General features: G+C 47.9%; 1 protein-coding gene across 2 annotated transcripts in view; it reads right to left on the reverse strand.

Annotated features, from left to right (window-relative positions):
* Positions 1-21,197, reverse strand: part of LOC140466797 (E3 ubiquitin-protein ligase Hakai-like) — a 40,701-nt gene extending 19,504 nt beyond the window's left edge. Inside the window, exons 1-5 of one of the 2 annotated variants that reach the window (XM_072562438.1) lie at positions 21,097-21,197; positions 16,570-16,737; positions 13,064-13,164; positions 12,902-12,985; positions 2,118-2,191 (exon numbers count right to left, since the gene is read on the reverse strand). In XM_072562438.1, coding sequence (XP_072418539.1) covers positions 2,118-2,191; positions 12,902-12,985; positions 13,064-13,164; positions 16,570-16,737; positions 21,097-21,106 — 437 coding nt within the window. In that variant the 5' untranslated portion in view covers positions 21,107-21,197. Of the gene's footprint in view, positions 1-2,117; positions 2,192-12,901; positions 12,986-13,063; positions 13,165-16,569; positions 16,738-20,887; positions 21,045-21,096 lie in introns of those variants that run through there. The other variant, XM_072562439.1, reaches the window with a different exon arrangement.
* Between the last annotated feature and the right edge of the window lie 608 nt (positions 21,198-21,805).

Consider the following 21,805-nt stretch of genomic DNA (forward strand, 5'->3'; position numbering starts at 1 on the left):
TGTGGAAAACAGGCCATTTGGCCTATTGGCTCCGCACTGACCCTCCGAAGAGCATCTCTCTCAGACTCATCCTCTACCCTATGGCTGTAACCCAGCGTTTCCATGACGAACCCACCTAACCCTCACATCCCTGGACAAGACAGGCAATTTAGCATGGCCAATCCACCTACCTGCACATCTTTGGATTGTGGGGGAAAACTGGAGCACCCAGAAGAAACCCACGCAGACACACGGCACAGTGGCTCAGTGGTTAGCACTGCGGCCTCACAGTGCCAGAGGCCCAGGTTCAATTCCCACCTCTTGTTTGCACATTCTCCCTGTGTCTGCGTGGGTTTCCTCCGGGTGCTCTGGTTTCCTCCCAAAGTCCAAAAACGTGCAGGTTAGTTGAATTGGCCGTGCTAAATTGTCTGTAGTGTTAGGTGAAAGGGTAAATGTAGGGGAATGGGTGTGGGTGGGTTGCTCTTCGGACGGTTGGTGTGGACTTATTGGGCCGAAGGGCCTGTTTCCACACTGTAAGTAATCTAATATAGTAATCTAATTTAACTTGCAAACTCCACACAGACAGTCGCCCAAGGATGGAATTGAACCTGGATCCCTGATGCTGTGAGGCAGCAGTGCTAACAATGAGCCACTGTACCGCCCCAGGTCTGAAACATCACCTGACGAAGCAGCAGTGCTTCAAAAGCTTGTGATTTTAAAAACCTGTTGGACTATAACCTGGTGCTAGATATGCCCATGGCTAATGCAGCAGAACAGGCTGACAGCAATTCGAGAACTTGGGATTATATTTGTTCAGTGTAGTCTTCGCAAGTAGACTGTAGACTCAAATTTCCTGTTTGTGCAGTTGCAGTTGCTTGCACATAACACACATATAAGAAAATTTCACACAAGACATATATAAAAACATTTCACACTAATTAGTTGTTTCTCTTGAATTATGTAATCAATCTATTACAATACTAAGAGTAAGTTTTAGTTAAGATAGTTCAAATAGATTTTGAAGTGGTTGTGGATCAACCTATATACAAAAAAAATCACTAAACCATCAAAGGAAAAGATTCGCACCAGTTTGAGATACTAAAAGCAGCCCTCATATCATTGCCAGGAGAAATGAATATGGTCCTGAAATGATAGGCAAGTATCCAGTCAATTGTTGACACAGTGCAGCTGGCAAAGGTTACTTGAATGCAGTATCCATTATGAAAAACCTCAAGAAGGAAGAGAAACAAGTTTGGGAAACATCAGGAATGACCAAGGGTGGACCACAAGCCTATCAATCTCTTTGTCCTTTAGTGATATGGTTTGCTTAATTGGAAATATGTTGAAATTGCTGAATGTGGCAATATTTCCGTTGGGTTAAGGACTATCAACAGTTAAACTGTGTACAGCACATAAGTAGTTGAGGCACGCTTGACTTGTATAAAATGCTGTATCAGACAGCCAATTACAGCCAAAGGGATAACTCATACCGCTGACCAACAGTAATAAAAGGGAGGTTGGGGTGGCATGCATGTTCCAAGTTTAAAATGTATCATTAAGACATTCGGAACCTTTTGTGTGCCTTATTGCTCTGGAGAAATGAAGCAGTAAATCACAATAAATGTTACCTGAAACCACCCCACGACTCAGATTCTAAATGAATAATATGAGACCCAACACTTGGTGCCCTGTGACTTCTGACTTTGCCCACCCCAGTCCAACACCTCCACATTTGAGCTAGAGGGCCTGGGTTCAGCTGTCACTTGTCCCAGAGGGGTGTCATAACAGGTTGATTAAAATAATATGGACTGCCAATGGTTGTACATGAAGTGTACTGCTCAGATAGTCTACATGATATAGCATGAATTGATCAAAGCATTTGTGAAATAACTAGGAGAAAGTGAGGACTGCAGATGCTGGAGATCAGAGCTGAAAATGTGTTGCTGGAAAAGCGCAGCAGGTCTGCGCTTTTCCAGCAACACATTTTCAGCATTTGTGAAATAATTGGCAATATTACTGAGCCAGGAATTGTGCTGCTAAAGGCCAAGTGTTATGAAGTGAAAATAGTTTAAAATATTTTCAATACCAAGAGAGGCACAGTGCAGTGAAAAGCTCAATACAATCAGAATACATCTTACCCAGGACACATCTTGTCACCCTTTTTCTCTTGCAAACTTGCACAGGTGAAACAAAACACATGTTTGCATGGAATCTGTGAAGAAATACACATTTGAGGCAACACATTAAATTCTCATTTGTTCTGTACATCACACAATGGCAAGACTTTACAGCAAAGTCAATTTTGGGTTCATTGTTTCAACTTAATCCTAGACTTGGAACAGAGTGAGCTTGTGTGTAAAAGACAGAGAGCAAAAGAGTGACAGAGAGAGAGCGAAACAGTGAGAGAAAGGGGAAAGAGAGAGCAGAAGAGTGGGAGATAGCAAAACACTGAGTTTGAAAGAGAGTACGAGGGCGCATGAGAGCAAGGGCACGCGACAGCATGGGTGTGTGTGTCAGAGAGAGGACGTGTGCGTGCATGTGTGAGAATGCGTGTGAGTACATGAGAGAGAGACTGTGTGAGAGAGAGGGAGCATACGAGTGAGAGGAGGCGTACTTGTGAGAGACTATGTGTGTATGAGCAAGAGTGTGTGTGCGGGCAAGACTGTGTATGAGAGCGAGAGGGTGTGTGAGTTTGTGTGTGAGTGAGCGAGACAGTGCGCGTGTGTGAGAGAGAGAGAGGGTGTCTGAGAGAGGCCATGTGATTCAGAGATTGAGTGTGCAAAAGCGAGAGTGTGCCAGAGGAAGTGAGACAGTGTGTGAGAGTAAGGGCGTGTGTGTGAGAGAGAATGAGTGTGTGAGAGAGAGAGTGTATGTGTGAGAGAGAGAGAGAAAGAGAGCCTGTGAGTGTATGAGAGTGCATGTATACGAGACAGTGTGTTTGAGAGAGAGTGTGACAGGCATGGTCTATTTTCTAAATTGGAAGAAGATTCAGAAGTCTGAAGTGCAGAGAGATGTGGACTTCTAGTCAAGGATTCTCTTAAGGTAAACATGTCGGTTGAATGAGTAGTTAGGAGGGCAAATGCAACGGTGGCATTTATTTTAAGAGAACTTGAAATATAAAAGCAGGGATGTACTTGAGGCTTTATATGGCTCTGGTCAGACCACAATTGGAGCATTGTGTGCAGTTTTGGGCCCCATTTCTCAGGAAGGATGTACTGGCCCTGGACCATGTTCAGAGTAGGTTCATGAGAATGATCCCAAGAATGAAAAGCTTAACATATGAAGAACATTTGAAGACTAGTTCTATACTCAATGGAGTTGAGAAGAATGAGGGGGGAATTTAATTGAAGTATACAGATACTGAATAGCCTGGACAGAGTAGATGTTGGGAAGAGTAGACATTGGTAAGATAGACTAGGACCCAGGGGCATAGCCTTAGACAGAAGACCTTTTAGAATGGAGATAAGGAGAAACTTCTTCAGCCAGACAGTGGTGATTCCAACAGAATTTGTTTCCACAGAATGCTGTGGAGGTTAGGTCATTGAGTATATTTAAGACTGAGATAGACAGGTTCTTAAATATCAAGGGGACCAAGTATAATGGGGAGAAAGTGGGAGAACGGGGTTAAAAAACTTATCAGCCATCACTGAATGGCAGAGCAGATTCGATGGGCTGAATAGTCTAATTTCTGCTCCTATGTCTTGTTGTCTTATGTGAGAGAGAAAGCGTGAGAGACAGAAAGAGAGAAAGGACACAGCGCACGTCAGAGAGAGTGTGTCGGAGAGAGAGTGCATCAGAGAGAGACAGCACTCGTCAGAGAGAGAGAAAGAGTGAGAGAGAGTCAGAAAGAGAGAGAGCATCAGAGAGACAGCGTATCAGAGAAAGAGGGAGAGCGTCAGAGAGAGTGCGTGTTAGAGAGAGAGAGAGAGAGCACGTGTTAGAGAGAGCGCGCGCATCAGAGAGAAAGAGCGCGTCACACAGAGAGAGTGCATCACAGAGAGCGCATCACAGAGCGAGCGCATAAGAAGAATGTGTGAGCGTGTGTGAGAGAGAGAGACAGTGTGTGTCTATGGAGGTAGGAGGGGGCGGGGGGAGGGAGAATGGAATAAGGTTCTGAGCCATATACCTTCAGTCTTCAGTAAAATTTTTGAAAAAAAATATATATAATGATTTCCAATATTGAAAGACATATTAATACAGAGAATATTGGTAGATGCAGGATTCTTATGAAAATGACACACTTTGAGGGAGGAGCCCCAGTCAATAGAACTAGGTTTGAAGTTCACACAGTGTATTTGGAAAGACTTTAAGCTAATTTGATTGGGCCAATTAAGACCAATAGAAAAGATAAACAAAGTGTATAAAGGAATGACAGCCATACAGTACTAGAAAGTACAATTGCAAAGGGAGTATCCGAGGGGTGCAGTATCAAGATATGGTCAGAATACATTCAGAAATACATGAAGTATGAATTTTCTTTACAAAGGTTGGTGAATCACAGAATTAACAGCTGTATGGGAATATGATGTACTGGCAATAACAGAAACACGTCATTAAAAATTGAGGGAATTGGTATCGTTATAGTCAATACTAATAATGTTCAGAACAGAACAGGAAAGAAAAAAACAGGATGTCCTTGAAGAGGCAGAGATAGAATCCATTCGGTTGGATTGGAAAAGTTGAAAGTACAATTATCCTGCTGGGAGTAATCTAAAGGCTGCCAAATATTGAGATATGGAGCAAATTGGTAGAGTAATCAACGAGATGTGCAAGGACCATTAGAATGGTGTGAGTTCTCATTATTTTTTGTTTTTGTACTGAGGAACCTTGATTATCCGAATATCAATTATCCAAATTTCGGATTATCTGAAGAAGGTCTCAAAGTCCTCATAGAAACATTACATCAAAGAGATGTTTCCAACACTGATCACGCCTTTTGTTTACAAAGATTAAAAATGAACCCAGCTTGTTGAAATGCTGCCGAGAACAATCCTGAACATCGATGGGAGCAAAGGCACTGCCTGCAAATGACTGATTACCCGCCCTCCCTCTCTGTCCCCGCACTTTCCCTGGAGTTCTACACAGGTGTGCAGCCTAAACCCCTCCATCCTCAGATAATAATCTCTCCAACAATAATCTCTCTGTACAGGGCAAAGTGTTGCAGTGAAAGATGTGTGTGCGAGTGCGCGCTATTTTGAGACTCACCTCCCTCTCCCGAAGTCCAGTCTGGCTGCCCCGCGGGGTGGGGGGGTGGGGGGGGAGGGGGCGCATGGTTGTTGGGTGGGGTTGGTCAGGGGCGGGGTAGGATGGGATTGGGGAGGGCGGTATTGGACAGGGTGGATGTTGGGGGGGGTTCTCCTGCACAGCATTCTGCTGCTTAGTCTCCTGAACAGGGAGTGGACTTAGCAAATGCTCGCTGTGTCAATCCCATTGAACTGATTGAGGGGGCGGGGGGAAGCAATGAAAGCTTCAGCAATGCTGTAAGTTACACACAACTGTGTGTCTCTGCTCAGAAACAAACCCTGAGACAGAGAGAGGGAGCAAGGCATGCAGAGCGAGGAAAAAGGAAACTTCAGAAAACTCCTAGCCCCAGAGGATAGGCATTGAATCAATGAACCAAATAATCAATTATCCAAATGAAATAGTGCCCACCCATCTCGTTCGGATAATCGATGTTCCTCTGTATTTGAGTTGGAACTCCGAGTTGAAGTCATGAATTGAACTTTGAATAACAGCTTGTTTTAAAGAACAGGAGAACAAAGACAGATGTTCGCACTTGGTAACTGGCCTAGAAGACAATGAAACTTATTGCTGTTCTAAAGACACTCCAGATGATTTGGTGCCGAGCTGTTGCTATGCTTCGGGCTGCCAACTGGTTGGATATTCAACTGGTCAATCACAGGTGGGCTCTGCTCCCAGGAGGACCAGTTCCACCACAGAACTCACCAGATGGCCTCCTTCTTTAGAGACCGCAATTTCCCTTCCCACGTGGTTAAAGATGCCATCCAACGCATCTCGTCCACATCCCGACCTCCACCCTCAGACCCCACCCCTCCAACCGTAACAAGGACAGAACGGCCCTGGTGCTCACCTTCCACCCTACCAACCTTCGCATAAACCAAATCATCCGCCGACATTTGCGCCACCTCCAAAAAGACCCCAAAATATATTTCCCACCCCACCCCTTTCCGTCTTCCGCAAAGACCGTTCCCTCCGTGACTACCTGGTCAGGTCCACGCCCCCCTACAACCCACCCTCCCATCCTGGCACCTTCCCCTGCTACCGCAGGAACTGTAAAACCTGCGCCCACACCTCCTCCCTCACCTCTATCCAAAGCCCGAAAGGAGTCTTCCACATCCATCAAAGGTTTATCTGCACATCCACTAATATCATTTATTGTATCCGTTGCTCCCGATGCAGTCTCCTCTACATTGGGGAGACTGGGCGCCTCCTAGCAGAGCGCTTTAGGGAACATCTCCGGGACACCCACACCAATCAACCACACCACCCCGTGGCCCAACATTTCAACTCCCCCTCCCAGTGTTGCTGCTGTGCTTGGTAAGTAGTGGGCAAGGTTGAGTAATTTGTTTAGTTTATCGTTTGTAGTTGGTAAGGATCATAATGGCAGGAGAATTCGGTCCTGTGGAATGCTCTTTCTGTAAAATATAGGAAAGCAGGGACACTCCCAGTCTCCATGGTGACCTTGTTTGTGGGAAGTGCATTCAGCCACAACCCCTAATCAACTGCATGGAGCAGGTGCAGCAGCAGATAGACTCACTATGGAGCATTTACAAGATTAAGAACATCATAGATAATACAGGTGATGTGAGGTAAATGTAAGGGCTGGACAGGAAGTAAAGCGTTGGGTAATCACTAAGAAAACCAGTAGGCATGGACAGGTAGTTCAGAAGTCCCCTGCAGCCATCCCCCTTTCAAACTGATATACTGAGTTGGATACTGGGGGTGGGGAGTGGGATTGCCTCTCAAGGGAGTGCAGCAGGCTCTTGCACAGCAGGGGAGGAAAAAACTGCGACCGCTTACTAAGGGAGACTTAATTCTCAGGGGAACTGATTATGAGTGGTTATATGGCTACAAACGAGACTCTCGAATGGTACGTTGCCCCCTGTGCTCGGGTCAGATACGTCTCATAGCAGCATTCTGAAGACAGAAAGGGTGAACAGCCAACAGTTGCTGTAAATGTTGGATGCCAATGACATGGATAAAAAAATAAATTAGGTCCTGCAACCAAAATTTACAGGTGAAAGAGGAGACCTACAAGGCTGTAATCTCAAGATAACTTCCAGTACTATGTGCTACTGAGTATAGGATTAGGCAGATAGGTCAGATTAATATGCATAAAAAGGGATGGCATAGGTCGGAGGGAAGGCTTTGGATTTTTTAATCATTGAGACAGTTCCAAGCTGATGGGTTGCACCTGAAACAAAATGAACCTCATATCCTTGCATGAGCTTTGCTCATGCTGTTAGTTTTAAACTAATTTGGCAGGGAGGTAGGAACACAGCGGATATAAAGCTGGGAGCAAGATGTCGAAGGAATGCTCGGACACTCCAGCAGACAGAGAAGACATATGCATGATAAGGCATATGAGAGAACTGGAAGGCTAAATTGTACCTATTTAAATGCAAGGAGCCTGACTGGTAAGACTGATAAACTTAGAACACTGAACAGCATGTCATATCCGTGGCACGGTGACACAGTGGTTAGCACTGCTGCCTCACAGCGCCAGACAAATTTGCCTCAGGCAAATGTCTGTGGGGAGTTTGCACATTCTCCCCATGTCTGCGTAGTTTACTCCGTGTGCTCCGGTTTCCTCCCACAATCCAAAGATGTGCAGGTTAGGTGAATTGGCCATGTTAAATTGCCCATAGTGTTAGGTGAAGGGGTAAATGTAGAGGAATGGGTCTGGGTGGGTTGCTCTTCAGAGGGTCACTGAGAACTTGTTGGGCCAAAGGGCCTGTTTCCACACTGTAAGTAATCTAAAAGAAATATTGTTGCAATCACTGAGACATGGTAGAAGGAATGGCAGGATTCAAGCATGAAGAGTTGGGGTGGGGGGAAGGGTAATGAATTTACGAGACTGGGGTGGACAAAGTTAAAAATCACACAACACCAGGTTATAGCCCAACCGATTTATTTGGAAGTACTAGTTTTCAGAGTGCTGCTCCTTCATCAGGTAACTAATGGGGCAGGATCATAAGACACAGAATTTATAGCAAAATATCACAATGTCATGCAATTAAAATGATATAATGAACAAACTAGTTTGCTGTTAAGTCTTTCATCTTTTAAAATGGTTTTCTTGAGAATGTGACTTAAAAATAATTCTGGGATTTAAATATTATTGAACCAAAACCTTTCATCTAAAAGATGAAAGACTTAACAGCAATCTAGGTTTGCCCAACATAGCGTTTTAATTGCATGACACTGTGATCGTTTGCTATAAATTCTGAGTCTTATGATCCTGCCCCATTAGTTACCTGATGAAGTAGGAGTGCTCCGAAAGCTAGGACTTCCAAAAAAACCTGTTGGAGCCCAGAGAGAAAGAGAACAGTGACTGAGTAGACAAAGGGATGGCTAAAAGTCAGACTGGGAGATTCAACAGCTGGTAATGAGGACCGTCAGTAGCTGACAATGGGTTGTTTGTGGAAGTAGCTCATGTATTGACAAGGCCCAGTATGTAGAGGTTAGGGTAAGCACATAGGAAGAGATGTTCAGGCGCTAAAATTGTTGAACTCTATATTCAGTCCAGAAGGCTGCAGGGTTCCCAATCAGAAAATGAAGTGCTGCTCGAGCTTGCACTGAGCTTTGCTGGTACACTGCAGCAAGCCCGAGGGTAAATATGTTGACCAGGGTACATGGTAGTGTTCGTGGTCTTTGTTAGCAAGGGTACAAGCCCAAACTACTCAACACGCCCTCATGAGAAAATCCCTCCATAACTTGAATGAATAGAGCACCTTCTTTACACTGTTGCCAATGCCAGTTTATCCTTCCTTCGACCTTCATAGAAATGCAGGTGTACTTTGACTAGTGTCTTGTACAGTTCTAGCAAACTTTCACTATTATTGTATCTCAGTTCTACTGTAATAACTAGAAGGTCATAATCATTAACTTCTATTTGTGGCATTAATTCATTTATTTTGTCTTGAACACTACGCACAGTTAAGTGCTATTAATTTTGCCTTTTTACTATTTCTTTCCCGACTTTTACCCTCTTTGCTTCTGTTTTCTAATGATTGAATGCTCTATCTCTTGAGCCTCATTCGAGAGATGAACTGCAGACTCTCCATATCTTTTGACCTGTATATCCCCGTCTCCTGAGTTTTCCCCTAAACAGCTTTTCAATTCGCCACTTTGCAGCATGGTTCAAGTGTTTTATCCCAACACTGGTAGCAGTATACATGGACTGATCAGGAGTCAATCAGCTCACCACATTCATCAAATGATTAAAATTACCACGATGGAAGAATCCTGTAACAATTTACGAGAGATGCAGTGGTATTGATGGACAAGAATAGAGATACAACAATTCAGCCAAAGAATACTTCTAGCTGCAGTGACTCATCATCACAGAAGCCAGCTGTAATGGAGTAACTAGAAAAGAAAATTTCAACACGGTTTAACTTCCTTCAATGGGAACCTTTTTTATCATGTTCCACGAATAGAGCTAGACTTAAGAACATAAGAAAAAGGAGCAAGTGGTTATTCAGCTCTTCGGGCTCACCCTGTCATTCAATGAAATCTTGGCTGATCTTCTATCTTAATACCACCATCTTGCACTATCCCGAGATGCTTTTAATAAGTAGAAGCTGCAGTAATTATAACGCGATCAGCCAGGTGGCCCCTCATTGAATATGTTTCCTGATTGGGGCTATTAATGGGCGGCACGGTGGCACAGTGGTTAGCACTGTTGCCTCACAGCGCCAGAGATCCGGGTTCAATTCCCGCCTTAGGCAACTAACTGTGTGGAGTTTGCACGTTCTCCCCGTGTCTGCGTGGGTTTCCTCCGGGTGCTCCGGTTTCCTCCCACAGTCCAAAGATGTGCAGGTCAGGTGAATTGGCCATGCTAAATTGCCCGTAGTGTTAGGTAAGGGGTGAATGTAGGGGTATGGGTGGGTTGCGCTTTGGCGGGGCGGTGTGGACTTGTTGGGCCGAAGGGCCTGTTTCCACACTGTAAGTAATCTAATCTAATCTAATCTGGTCTAATCAGGGAGCTCCTGGCTGACAGACATAAACAGGCATATCAGAAGTTCTGTTCACTCAGAGCTAGCTCTGAGGAAGCTAGATCGGTTTTAAGGACTTGCCATGTCTAAATAAGGGGTGACATTTGTGACAGATTATCGGCCTCTGTACAATTACTTCAGAAACCTATCACTTCCTTCAGCATATTCATCGACTAAGCTTCTGCAATCCTCTGAGGTACAGAACTTCAAAGACTCACCTCTCTCTGAGTAAAGATATTTCTCATCTTAGCCCTAAATGATCTGCCCTCATTCTGAGAGTGCCCCCCCACCCCCAAATTTAGATATCCCCAGTCAGACGAAACATCTACACTACTGACCCATGCAAAATAATGTTGCATGTTTGAATGAGATCACTTGCATTTCATATAAATCCCGAAAATGTGTACCTAGTCTGTCCTTCATCGGACACCCCATTATCCCTTCCCCGTCTCCAACCGCAGGAATCTGCCTGATGAATCTTTGCTGTATTTCCCCAATGGCAACCATACCTTTCTTTCAATAAGGATACCAAAACTGTACATGAGACAATGCCATTCAATGTTAATTTGAAAGCTGAGCAACTTGAAGCATTAACTCTGTTTTTCTTGGCATAGATGCTGCTACTGAACCTGAATTTTGGCAGCAATTTTTAATTTTATATCAGATTCCCAGCATCTACAGTATTTTACTTGTCTTGTTTGATTTTGCTTCTTAAAACAAAACTAATGTTAGGAATTGTCTTCTTTTGCAGGATTTTCCTGTTCTGGCAGGGTTGGAACTGCAGCTTAAGAGTCTTAATGTCCATCTGATTAAAGTTTCTCACCCAATTAGAAAGCAACAATTTGTCACATCCAATTTGAAAAGAATGAACCGGCAGTAGCAAAATTTGTTGAACAACTCTTGTCGACACAGGTTAAGAGACCATTTGACAAAGTATCTCAAAAAAGGCTGTTTAAAAACATTGAGGCTCATGGAAGAGAAGAATCAGTATCAGCTTGGACAGAAAGAGGCTTAAGATCAAAAAAAGGTAGGCTATAGAAATTGGCGGCTTTTCAGACTGGAGGACTGCAGATTGTGTTTTCCAATGCTCATAGACAGATGTCTACAGCTCAGAAAAAGGCCCTTTAGCTCATCAAATCAATTAAATCATTGGATTTGATTTTTTTTTACAAGCACTTAGTTTTGATTTGGTGCACATGTAAAGGTGATATTTCTTCCCAATTAAAGTCCATTACATAAATTAAAGATTAAACTGTATAAACCTAGGACTTCTTGTTTTAATTTTCAATGTTTTCTGTGACTGATTCATCAGAATCTATGTTGACTTTAACTTGCTTCCCCTTCAGTTTATAGATGCCATCAGGTTCAACTCCTTTGAGTTCTGCCACCTTCAGTCGTTATGTCCAGGGTCAGTTTTGCTCCTGCAGGAAGTGTCACTTTGGCTACCACTGATTATCTTATGGTGAGACATCTCACACAGATCAAAATGCTTTTTCTACAGTAAGGATTGAGTAAATTAGTTCCTACAGCTCACTGGGCACCAGTGACAGCTTGCCGATCATTACCCTTCCACCTATTGTCTGCGGTCTCAAGATTTTCCAAAGCTTTAGCTTGCACTGCCTTTGCTGCAATGCTTATACCAATTCCAGTCTCATGGTCAGAGCTAGTTCAGCTTTAATACAAGTTTTTAAACTGATATACTGAATATTGGATTAGAGAGTAATATGTCATATTTGCTGATAACACAAATTCTTTAAAAATGTTTTCATAGGAAATGGGCCAGCATTTATTGCCTATGTTTAACTGCCTCTGAACTGAGCATATGTTTGGTCGTTCCAGAGATAGTTACTGAGTCAACCAGATTGCTCTGGGTCTCACCCAGACAAAGGATGGTGAATTTCCTTCTCTACAGGACATTAGTGAACAAATGGATTTGTTCAGCAATTGACAATTGCATCATCACTAGCAGTTTAATTTTTAATTCTATAATTTTATTGTATTCAAATTTCACCATTTGTCTAGGTGGAATTTGAAGCTACATTGCTAGAATATTAACCTGGGGTTCTGGAATACTAATCTGGTGACATTTACTTACCACTTACCTGTATTGGAGGTGTAGCAGTGAGGATGATAGCAATTGACTAAAATTGACAATAGGCTAAAAGAATGGACAGTTAAATGACAGATAGATTTTAATAGAGAGATTTTGGCAGAGAGGGAAATGGCAGGGCATTCAGTAGTTCAGTTTGCTGGATGGTTGGTTTGTGATGCAGTGACATCAACAGCGCACATTCAATTTCTATATTGCTGAGGTCATTGTGACAGCCGCACTTTCTAAATCTTGACCAAGGCATGGAGACTGTCAGGTTAAACTCATCACCAACCATCTCTCCCTCTAATAAGAGAGCAGATTATCTCCTCTACACTCACCCTATGACAGAAGATTAATTCATAGTTAAATTAGATTGCTTAAGTGTTAGCTTACAAACAAGGTTATCTGCAGGAAAACTTATAGCTCTCTAAACCTGCCAGATAAAATTAAAGAATCAGAGTTCACACTTTTCAAGACAATTGTAATCTCGATGAACTGCTCCCAAGTAACTAGTTAAATGCAACATATGAAAAAAAACATATTTCTTTTAACTAAAAATCTACTACAATATTCAGAGGATGTCACTCACCATGCGTCCATATATCTTAATTGGCAAGCCACATTTATCACAGAAATGAATGGGAGTGTCATCTTTCTCTCCAAGCAAATTTATCTGTAAAGCAGGTTTAAACATTATGATTTATGAAAATATTTCAAAATCAACATGTACAGTTTTTTTAAAGAAAGTTACCTTAAAATCCCAGAAAAACTGCAGAGGAAATCGATGCTGGCTTCCAAACACCTCTCCAGATTTGCATTCATAGCTCCCATCATCGTTATAGTCAAATCCTTCTACATGATATCAAAAGCAAACATTTCACAATAGAACATGACTTCCATACGTAAAAAGTAACAAATTTTGGATTAACTAAGTAATACAAAAGTAAGAAATAGAAGCAGCAGTAGATCATTCTATAAGGAATGAAAGGAAAGCAGGTCAGTTATAATACATAAATTGAAACAGCAGAGCATTTCAAAATACACACGAACAAATTGTCCGTATGGCTTCGCTAAGAGAAAATCATGCCTGATAAATTTATCAGAATTCTTTGAGGTCGTAATAGGGGATAAAGATAAAGTGAAAGGGGAAGTGGTGGATGCAACATATTTGAATTTTCAAAGGCATTTGATAATGCATCACACATTAAGATTATATTTGATAATGTAGTGCGCACACACTTTCTAAGAGCCCTTGGTGTTGGGGTTGTACATTAACATGGACAGAGGACTGGCTAACTAATTGAAAACAGAGTTAAGATAAGGGGGTCACTTTAGGATGGCAATCTGTAACTAGTCAAGTGCAGCAGGAAACAGTGCTATTGCCACAATTATTTACAGTACCTAGCAATAATTTTGATGAGGAAAGTGAATCTTGTATAACCAAGGTTGCCAATAACTCAAAAATAGGGAAGGCAACTGGTTGGGATGACACAAAATCATATACCTGCAGAGGGATATATACAGGTTAACAGAGTGGGCAAAAACTCAACAAATGGAATATAATGTGGAAAATGAGAGGTTATGCACTTTGGCAGCAAGATTGGACAACAGGATATTCCTTAAATGGAGAAAAACTGCAGAAAGCAAAATAAGAGAGGGATATGGGAGTTCTTTATCCTTAGTCACAAGAAGTTAGCATCCAAGTTCAGCAGATGACAGGGAAGGTAAATGAAATATTGCTCGTTATTTTAAGGAAATGGAGTGTAAAAGTAGGGACTGGTTAGACCATAATTGGAATAGTGAAACTGGGCCGCTTTTCTAAGAAATGTGTACTAGCATGAAGGCAACCGAGATAATTTTAGTAGTTTGACTTCTTATGCAGAACAGTCTTAGGAAGATAGGTTGAGTAGGTTGGGCCTATGCTTATTGGAATTTAGGAGCAAGAGAAGAGACTTTATTGAAACATTCCTGGTGGAATTGACAGGGTAAATGCTTAAAAGGTTATTTCTTCTTGTAGGACAATATCAAACCAGAGGGCATAATCTCAGAATAAGGGGTCGCACATTTCGGAATGGGAAGAAAACAAAGTTCCAAAGTACCAAAGTTATGAAATTCTTTACTGCAGAGGGATGTCAATTCTTGGTTGCAAAGTATGTTCAAAGCTGAGATTGATAGATGTTTAATCAGTAAGGGAATCAAAGGTTACGGGTGAAAGGCAAGAAACTGCAGCTGAGGACAATCAAAACAGATACAATCTCACTGAATAGTAGAACAAATTTGGCTGAATGGTCTACTTCAGCTCTTATGTCTTATAATCGATTCTCCATTTCTGAATGGTTTCCAACCTTATCTCATTGCTGTGAGGAGGCCCTGGAGAGAGGTCAGAGGTCATCCAGAGATGGTAGAAAACACAAGATGCAAACTGCCCACCAGTTCAAACAGTGTAACACAAGGAAAGTAAGGTATTACATACTCATTTTTAAAAATAATCCTTGACAAATTTATATTCAAAACTTTCAAATGCAATTGAACTGCTGCCTATTTTGCCATCAACTGGGCAACATCATCTTCCTTGACAAATATAGATGCAATTACCTCAGTTGTGCTTCTTATCTCCATGTGATATTTCTCTCATTGGTCCCTTATCAGCCCCATTCTTCCTTAAACCAATCCTGTCAGAATTATTACAGTGCAGAAAATATCATTCTGCCGATCATGGCTTTATTAGTTAGTGCCAGCCTGTATCCACATTTATTTTACCCACCTGATGTTGTTACAAGTACATTCTTTATCAACTAGGTAAAAACAAGGGCTGCAGATGCTGGAAACCAGATTCTAGATTAGAGTGGTGCTGGAAAAGCACAGCAGTTCAGGCAGCATCCGAGGAGCAGGAAAATCAACGTTTCGGGCAAAAGTCCTTCATCAGGAATATTCCAGCACCACTCTAATCTACATTCTTTATCAACTTGTACTCATCCAGCACCTCCCATTTCACACAACCATTCCAAGGTGCTTCAAGGGAACATTATGAAACAAAATACTGAGGCATGCAAGTCATTTTAGTCAATATGGTTAAAGACTTGGGCAAAGTGGTTGGTATTAAGGGTTTATGAAAAGAGCTAAGAGGGGTATAGAACTGCAAGGTGGAAATTCCAGTTAAAAGGACCAAGGCAACTGACAGTCAGACCACCAATGGTGAGGTGATTAAAATTATAATTGCATAAGAGCCCAGGATTAGAGAGCTAGAGAGATCCTGGAGAGCTTTGGAATTATACAGGTTTGAGAATTTTCAAATCAAGACATCCCTTGGCCTGTATAGATCAGTAAGTACAGGAATTAAGTAATGACAGTGCCCCATTATACCAATGGGTGTATTCTGTAGGTCACGAACTAGTTGGAAAAGTAAAGATGGAAAATTTCAGAAATAAAATACAGAAAACTAAAGAGTACTGACACTGGAGAAATTCAGTTCTCTTAACATCATCTGGTACAGAAATACTGAATAAGATACTTATAATCACAAACATTGGTTTGGCCTCAAATGGAGCATTCAAATTTATGCAGGGTACTGCACTTCAGGATGTGTTTGAAGACTTCAAAACACAAACAGATTGATTAAAATGGGATTCTTTTTCTGGAGTAAGTTGAGGACATTTGACAGAAGAGTTAAATTTCTTTAAAGGTCTTTTCCAAGTAGGCTGGCACTGCTGCCTCACAACGACAGGGAGCCAACTTCAATTCCACACTTGGGAGACTGTCTGTATGGATTTTTGTACTTTCTTTCATATCTGTACGAGTTTCCGCCGGGTGCTCCGTTCTCCTCCCACAGTTGTGTAAGTTAGATGGACAGGTCATGCTAAATTGGATAAAGTGTCCATGGATGTGCAGGCTAAGTTAGGCTACAGGAATTGGGTGAGTTTGGTGATCCAATTTAAGTGGGTTAATCTGTGTCTGATTGGTGAAATGATTCAAGAACAGAAAATACTAATTTAAAGTGGATAGAGAAAGAACAACGCTAAGTGGGCATATTTTTAAAAGACAGTGAGTGGTTAGGATCTAGAATGCCCTGGCTTAACAGATTTTGGAGGCAGATTCAATTTTTGCCAAAGGGATAAGGTGTTAAAAAGGTTGGCAGAGTTACAGGTGAGCTGAATTATTCTGCTGTAATCATTCTGTAATTCTCCCCAGGCATGTGCACCTAACAGGATCCACAGCACTTTTTAACCTGATTTTGCAATGAAGCTATCGTCTTGTCACCTTCATCTGCAGTTAGAGACTTTGTAGAATTTCTGCTCATATTTCTCTGAATGCGGGATGAGATCCTATTTCGGTTAGACTGTTTAGAGATTAACTTGATGGGGATACGTCTTCGAACATCAACACCACTCAGACATCCAGAACCATCTGTGCCTTGCAGATCTTTATCTTTTGAAAATAAAATAAAACATGTTTAAATAAATGAATGCTTGTTTAAACACAACACCATAGGCTGGAGGACAGGGAAGTGCATGGGGAGGGAGACGAATGGTTAGATAGAAGAATGGGGAGAGGAGGAAGGGCAAGAATGGGTTGGGGAAGGTGAGGCCATGGGGACAAGGGGGAAAGGGCGAGGAAGAGGTGAGGAAAGAAGGGGAGGACAGAAGAGGGAGTGGGGAGGATGGGGTATAGGGGGAGATTGGGAATGGGCTGTAGCAGAACAGGGTGTAGGGAAAGAGGGAGTGGAGGAAAAGAATAGGGGGAACATCAGGGAGGACGATGGGGGGGGAGGGGGAGGGAAAGGACGGGGACAAGACGCGGAGAGACCTGGAGGTAAACGAGGGTAGGTGGAATAAATGGGGTGGGGGGAGACAAGGAGGGGTAAGATGGGAGACGTGGGGAAGACGGGAGAAAGGGGGAAGACGGGAGGAAGGGGTGGAAGACGGGAAAGTGGGGGAGGGGAAGACGGGGGAAAGTGGGGGGGAAGACGGGGGGGGGGAAGACGGGGGGGGGGAGACGGGGGGGGGAGGAGACGGGGGGGGGGGGGGAAGACGGGGGGGGGAAAGACGGGGGGGGGAAAGACGGGGGGGGGAAAGACGGGGGGGAAAGACGGGGGGGGAAAGACGGGGGGGAAAGACGGGGGGGAAAGATGGGGGGGGGAAAGATGGGGGGGGAAAGACGGGGGGGAAAGACGGGGGGGGAAAGACGGGGGGGGGGGAAAGACGGGGGGGGGAAAGACGGGGGGGGGAAAAGACGGGGGGGGGAAGACGGGGGGGGGGAAAGACGGGGGGGGCAGACGGGACAGGGAAGACGGGAGGGGGGGAAGACGGGATGGGGGGAAGACGGGAGGGGGGAGGAGAAGACGGGAAGTGGGGGGGGAAGACGGGAGGGGGGGAGGGGGAAGACGGGAGGGGGGGAGGGGGAAGACGGGGGGGAGGGAAGACGAGGGGGTGGGAGGAAAGACGGGGGGGGAAGAAAGACGGGGGGGAAGAAAGACGGGGGGGAAGAAAGACGGGGGGGAAGAAAGACGGGGGGGGAAGAAAGACGGGGGGGAAGAAAGACGGGGGGAAAGACGGGGGGGAAGAAAGACGGGGGGAAGAAAGACGGGGGGGGAAGAAAGACGGGGGGGAAGGAAGATGGGGGGGGAAGAAAGACGGGGGGGGGGGGGAAGATGGGGGGAGGGAAGGCGGGCGGGGGAAGGCAGGTGGGAAGGCGGGGCGGGGGGGGGGAAGACGGGGGGGGAGAAGACGGGGGGGGGGAGAAGACGGGGGGGGAGAAGACGGGGGGGAGAAGACGGGGGGGGGGGGGAGAAGACGGGGGGGGGAGAAGACGGGGGGGGGGAGAAGACGGGGGCGGGGAGAAGACGGGGGGGGGGAGAAGACGGGGGGGGGGAAGACGGGGGGGTGAGAAGACGGGGGGGGTGAGAAGACGGGGGGGGGGAAGAAGACGGGGGGGGGAAGAAGACGGGGGGGAGAAGACGGGGGGGGGGGAGAAGACGGGGGGGGGGAGAAGACGGGGGGGGAGAAGACGGTGGGGGGGAGAAGACGGGGGGGGGGGGGAGAAGACGGGGGGGGGGGAGAAGACGGGGGGGGGGGGGAGAAGACGGGGGGGAGGGGGAGAAGACGGGGGGGGGGGGGAGAAGACGGGGGGGGGGGAGAAGACGGGGGGGGGGGGGAGAAGACGGGGGGGGAGAAGACGGGGGGGGAGAAGACGGGGGGGGGGAGAAGACGGGGGGGGGAGAAGACGGGGGGGGGGGGGAGAAGACGGGGGGGGGAGAAGACGGGGGGGAGAAGACGGGGGGGGGGGGGGGGGAGAAGACGGGGGGGGGGGGGGAGAAGACGGGGGGGGGGGGAGAAGACGGGGGGGGAGAAGACGGGGGGGGGGGGAGAAGACGGGGGGGGAGAAGACGGGGGGGAGAAGACGGGGGGGGGGGGAGAAGACGGTGGGGGAGAAGACGGGGGGGAGAAGACGGGGGGGGGGGGGAGAAGACGGGGGGGGGGGGAGAAGACGGGGGGGGGAAAGACGGGGGGGGGGGAGAAGACGGGAAGTGGGGGGGAGGAAAGACGGGAAGTGGGGGGGGGGAAGACGGGAGGGGGGGGAAGACGGGAGGGGGGGGAAGACGGGAGGGGGGGGAAGACGGGAAGTGGGGGGGGGGAAGACGGGAGCGGGGGGGGGGAGACGGGAGGAGGGGGGAAGACGGGAGGGGGGGGGAAGACGGGGGGGAGGGGGAGGGAAGACGGGGGGGGGAGGGAAGACGGGGGGGGGGGAAAGACGGGGGGGAAGAAAGACGGGGGGGGAAGGACGGGAGGGGGGGGAAAGACGGGCGGAAAGATGGGAGGGGGGAAGATGGGAGGGGGGGAAAGATGGGAGGGGGGGAAAGATGGGAGGGGGGGAAAGATGGGAGGGGGGGAAAGATGGGAGGGGGGGAAAGATGGGAGGGGGGGAAGATGGGAGGGGGGGAAGATGGGAGGGGGGAAGACGCGGGGGAAGACTGGGGGGGGGAAGACTGGGGGGGGGGAAGAGGAGGGAAGACAGGGGAAAGTGGGGGGGAAGACGGGGGAAAGTGGGGGGGAAGACGGGGGAAAGTGGGGGGGAAGACGGGGGAAAGTGGGTGGGGGGAGTGGGGAAAAAAGACGGGGAAGATGACAGGAGGGGGGGACGACAGGAGGAGGGGAAGACGGGTGGGGGGCAAGATGGGAGAAGGGGAGATCAGGGTGAGGGGGGGAGATCAGGGTGAGGGGGGGAGATCAGGGTGAGGGGGGGGAGATCAGGGTGAGGGGGGGGAGATCAGGGTGAGGGGGGGAGATCAGGGTGAGGGGGGGAGATCAGGGTGAGGGGGGGAGATCAGGGTGAGGGGGGGAGATCAGGGTGAGGGGGGGGGAGATCAGGGTGAGGGGTGAGATCAGGGTGAGGGGAGGAGATCAGGGTGAGGGGGGGGAGATCAGGGTGAGGGGGGGAGATCAGGGTGAGGGGGGGGAGATCAGGGTGAGTGGGGGGAGATCAGGGTGAGGGGGGGAGATCAGGGTGAGGGGGGAGATCAGGGTGAGGGGGGGAGAAGATCAGAGTGAGGGGGGGGAGATCAGGGTGGGGGGGGAGATCAGGGTGGGGGGGGGAGATCAGGGTGGGGGTGGGGGGAGATCAGGGTGGGGGTGGGGGGAGATCAGGGTGGGGGGGAGATCAGGGTGGGGGGGAGATCAGGGTGGGGGTGGGGGGAGATCAGGGTGGGGGTGGGGGGAGATCAGGGTGGGGGGGGAGATCAGGGTGGGGGGGAGATCAGGGTGGGGGTGGGGGGGAGATCAGGGTGGGGGTGGGGGGAGATCAGGGTGGGGGGGGAGATCAGGGTGAGGGGGGAGATCAGGGTGGGGGGGGAGATCAGGGTGAGGGGGGGAGATCAGGGTGAGGGGGGGAGATCAGGGTGAGGGGGGAGATCAGGGTGGGGGTGGGGGGGAGATCAGGGTGGGGGTGGGGGGAGATCAGGGTGAGGGGGGGAGATCAGGGTGAGGGGGGGAGATCAGGGTGAGGGGGAGATCAGGGTGGGGGTGGGGGGGAGATCAGGGTGAGGGGGGAGATCAGGGTGAGGGGGGGAGAATCAGGGTGAGGGGGGGGAGATCAGGGTGAGGGGGGGAGATCAGGGTGAGGGGGAGATCAGGGTGGGGGTGGGGGGGAGATCAGGGTGAGGGGGGAGATCAGGGTGAGGGGGGGAGATCAGGGTGGGGGTGGGGGGAGATCAGGGTGGGGGGGAGATCAGGGTGGGGGGGGAGATCAGGGTGGGGGTGGGGGGAGATCAGGGTGGGGGGGAGATCAGGGTGGGGGGGAGATCAGGGTGGGGGGGAGATCAGGGTGGGGGTGGGGGGAGATCAGGGTGGGGGTGGGGGGAGATCAGGGTGGGGGGGGAGATCAGGGTGGGGGTGGGGGGAGATCAGGGTGGGGGGGAGATCAGGGTGGGGGGGAGATCAGGGTGGGGGGGAGATCAGGGTGGGGGTGGGGAGATCAGGGTGGGGGGGGGAGATCAGGGTCGAAGGGTGGCCAGGTTGGGAGTGGAGGGGGAGGTGAGGGTGGCGGTGCCGGAGAACGGGAAGCGCTGCGACAGGCACTTTACCGCGGGGACTCCGGTCGGTCTAGGCCGCTGTCGGCTCTCCTTAGCCGCTCCGGTCCCGTTCGGTCGGAGGTCGAACACACTCAGCTCCGTTCACAGTCGCGGCCGCAGCGGCTACCGGAGAGAACCCACGGGGCCCACACACAGAGCCCAGAACAAGAGGAAACCAAGAGAGAGAGAGAGAGACAGAGCGGGAAGGAAACCTCCATTACCTTGATCCATGGTGAGCGGAGCATTGTGGGACAGGAGGGGGCGGCCTCCTCACCAGGACAACGGCTGAGGAGGGGGAGGGGCAGGAGGGGAGAGAGGAGAGAGAGGAGGGGGAGAGAGAGGAGGGGAGAGGGGAGAGAGGAGAGGAGAGGGGAGAGAGGAGAGGAGGGGAGAGGGGAGAGGGGAGAGGGGGGGGAGGGGAGGGGAGGGGAGAGAGGAGAGGGAGGGGGAAGGGAGAGGAAAGGAGGGGTAGGGGAGAGGAGGGGGAGGGGAAGAGAGGGAGAGGTAGAGGAGAGGGAGAGTGGGAGGGGAGAGGAGGAGGACGGAGTGGGAGCAAGTATACACACTTGATAGTGCAAAGGGATGGGTTAAAGTGTGTGTAAGAGTGATCAACTCAGAGCATGGATCAGTGCTTGGAGCTATGATGTTGTGGCCACATTGGATACATGGATATCCAAGGTGCAGTCAAGTTTTAATGGGTAGCTAGGAAAGAACTCAAAATGGTAACTGAGGAGAGCTAGGAAGGGACACGAGAAAGATCATTGGTTAGGCCACTGTTGGAATATTGCATGCAATTCTGGTCTCCTTCCCCATTGGAAAGATGTTGTGAAACTTGAAAGGATTTAGAAGGATGTTGCCAGGGTTGGAGGTTTTGAGCTATAAGGAGAGGCTGAACAGGTTCTCTGTTTTCCCTGATGGGGAGGATTAGTG

Source organism: Chiloscyllium punctatum, chromosome 44 (genome assembly GCF_047496795.1).
Source record: "Chiloscyllium punctatum isolate Juve2018m chromosome 44, sChiPun1.3, whole genome shotgun sequence".
Lineage (NCBI taxonomy): Eukaryota > Metazoa > Chordata > Chondrichthyes > Orectolobiformes > Hemiscylliidae > Chiloscyllium > Chiloscyllium punctatum.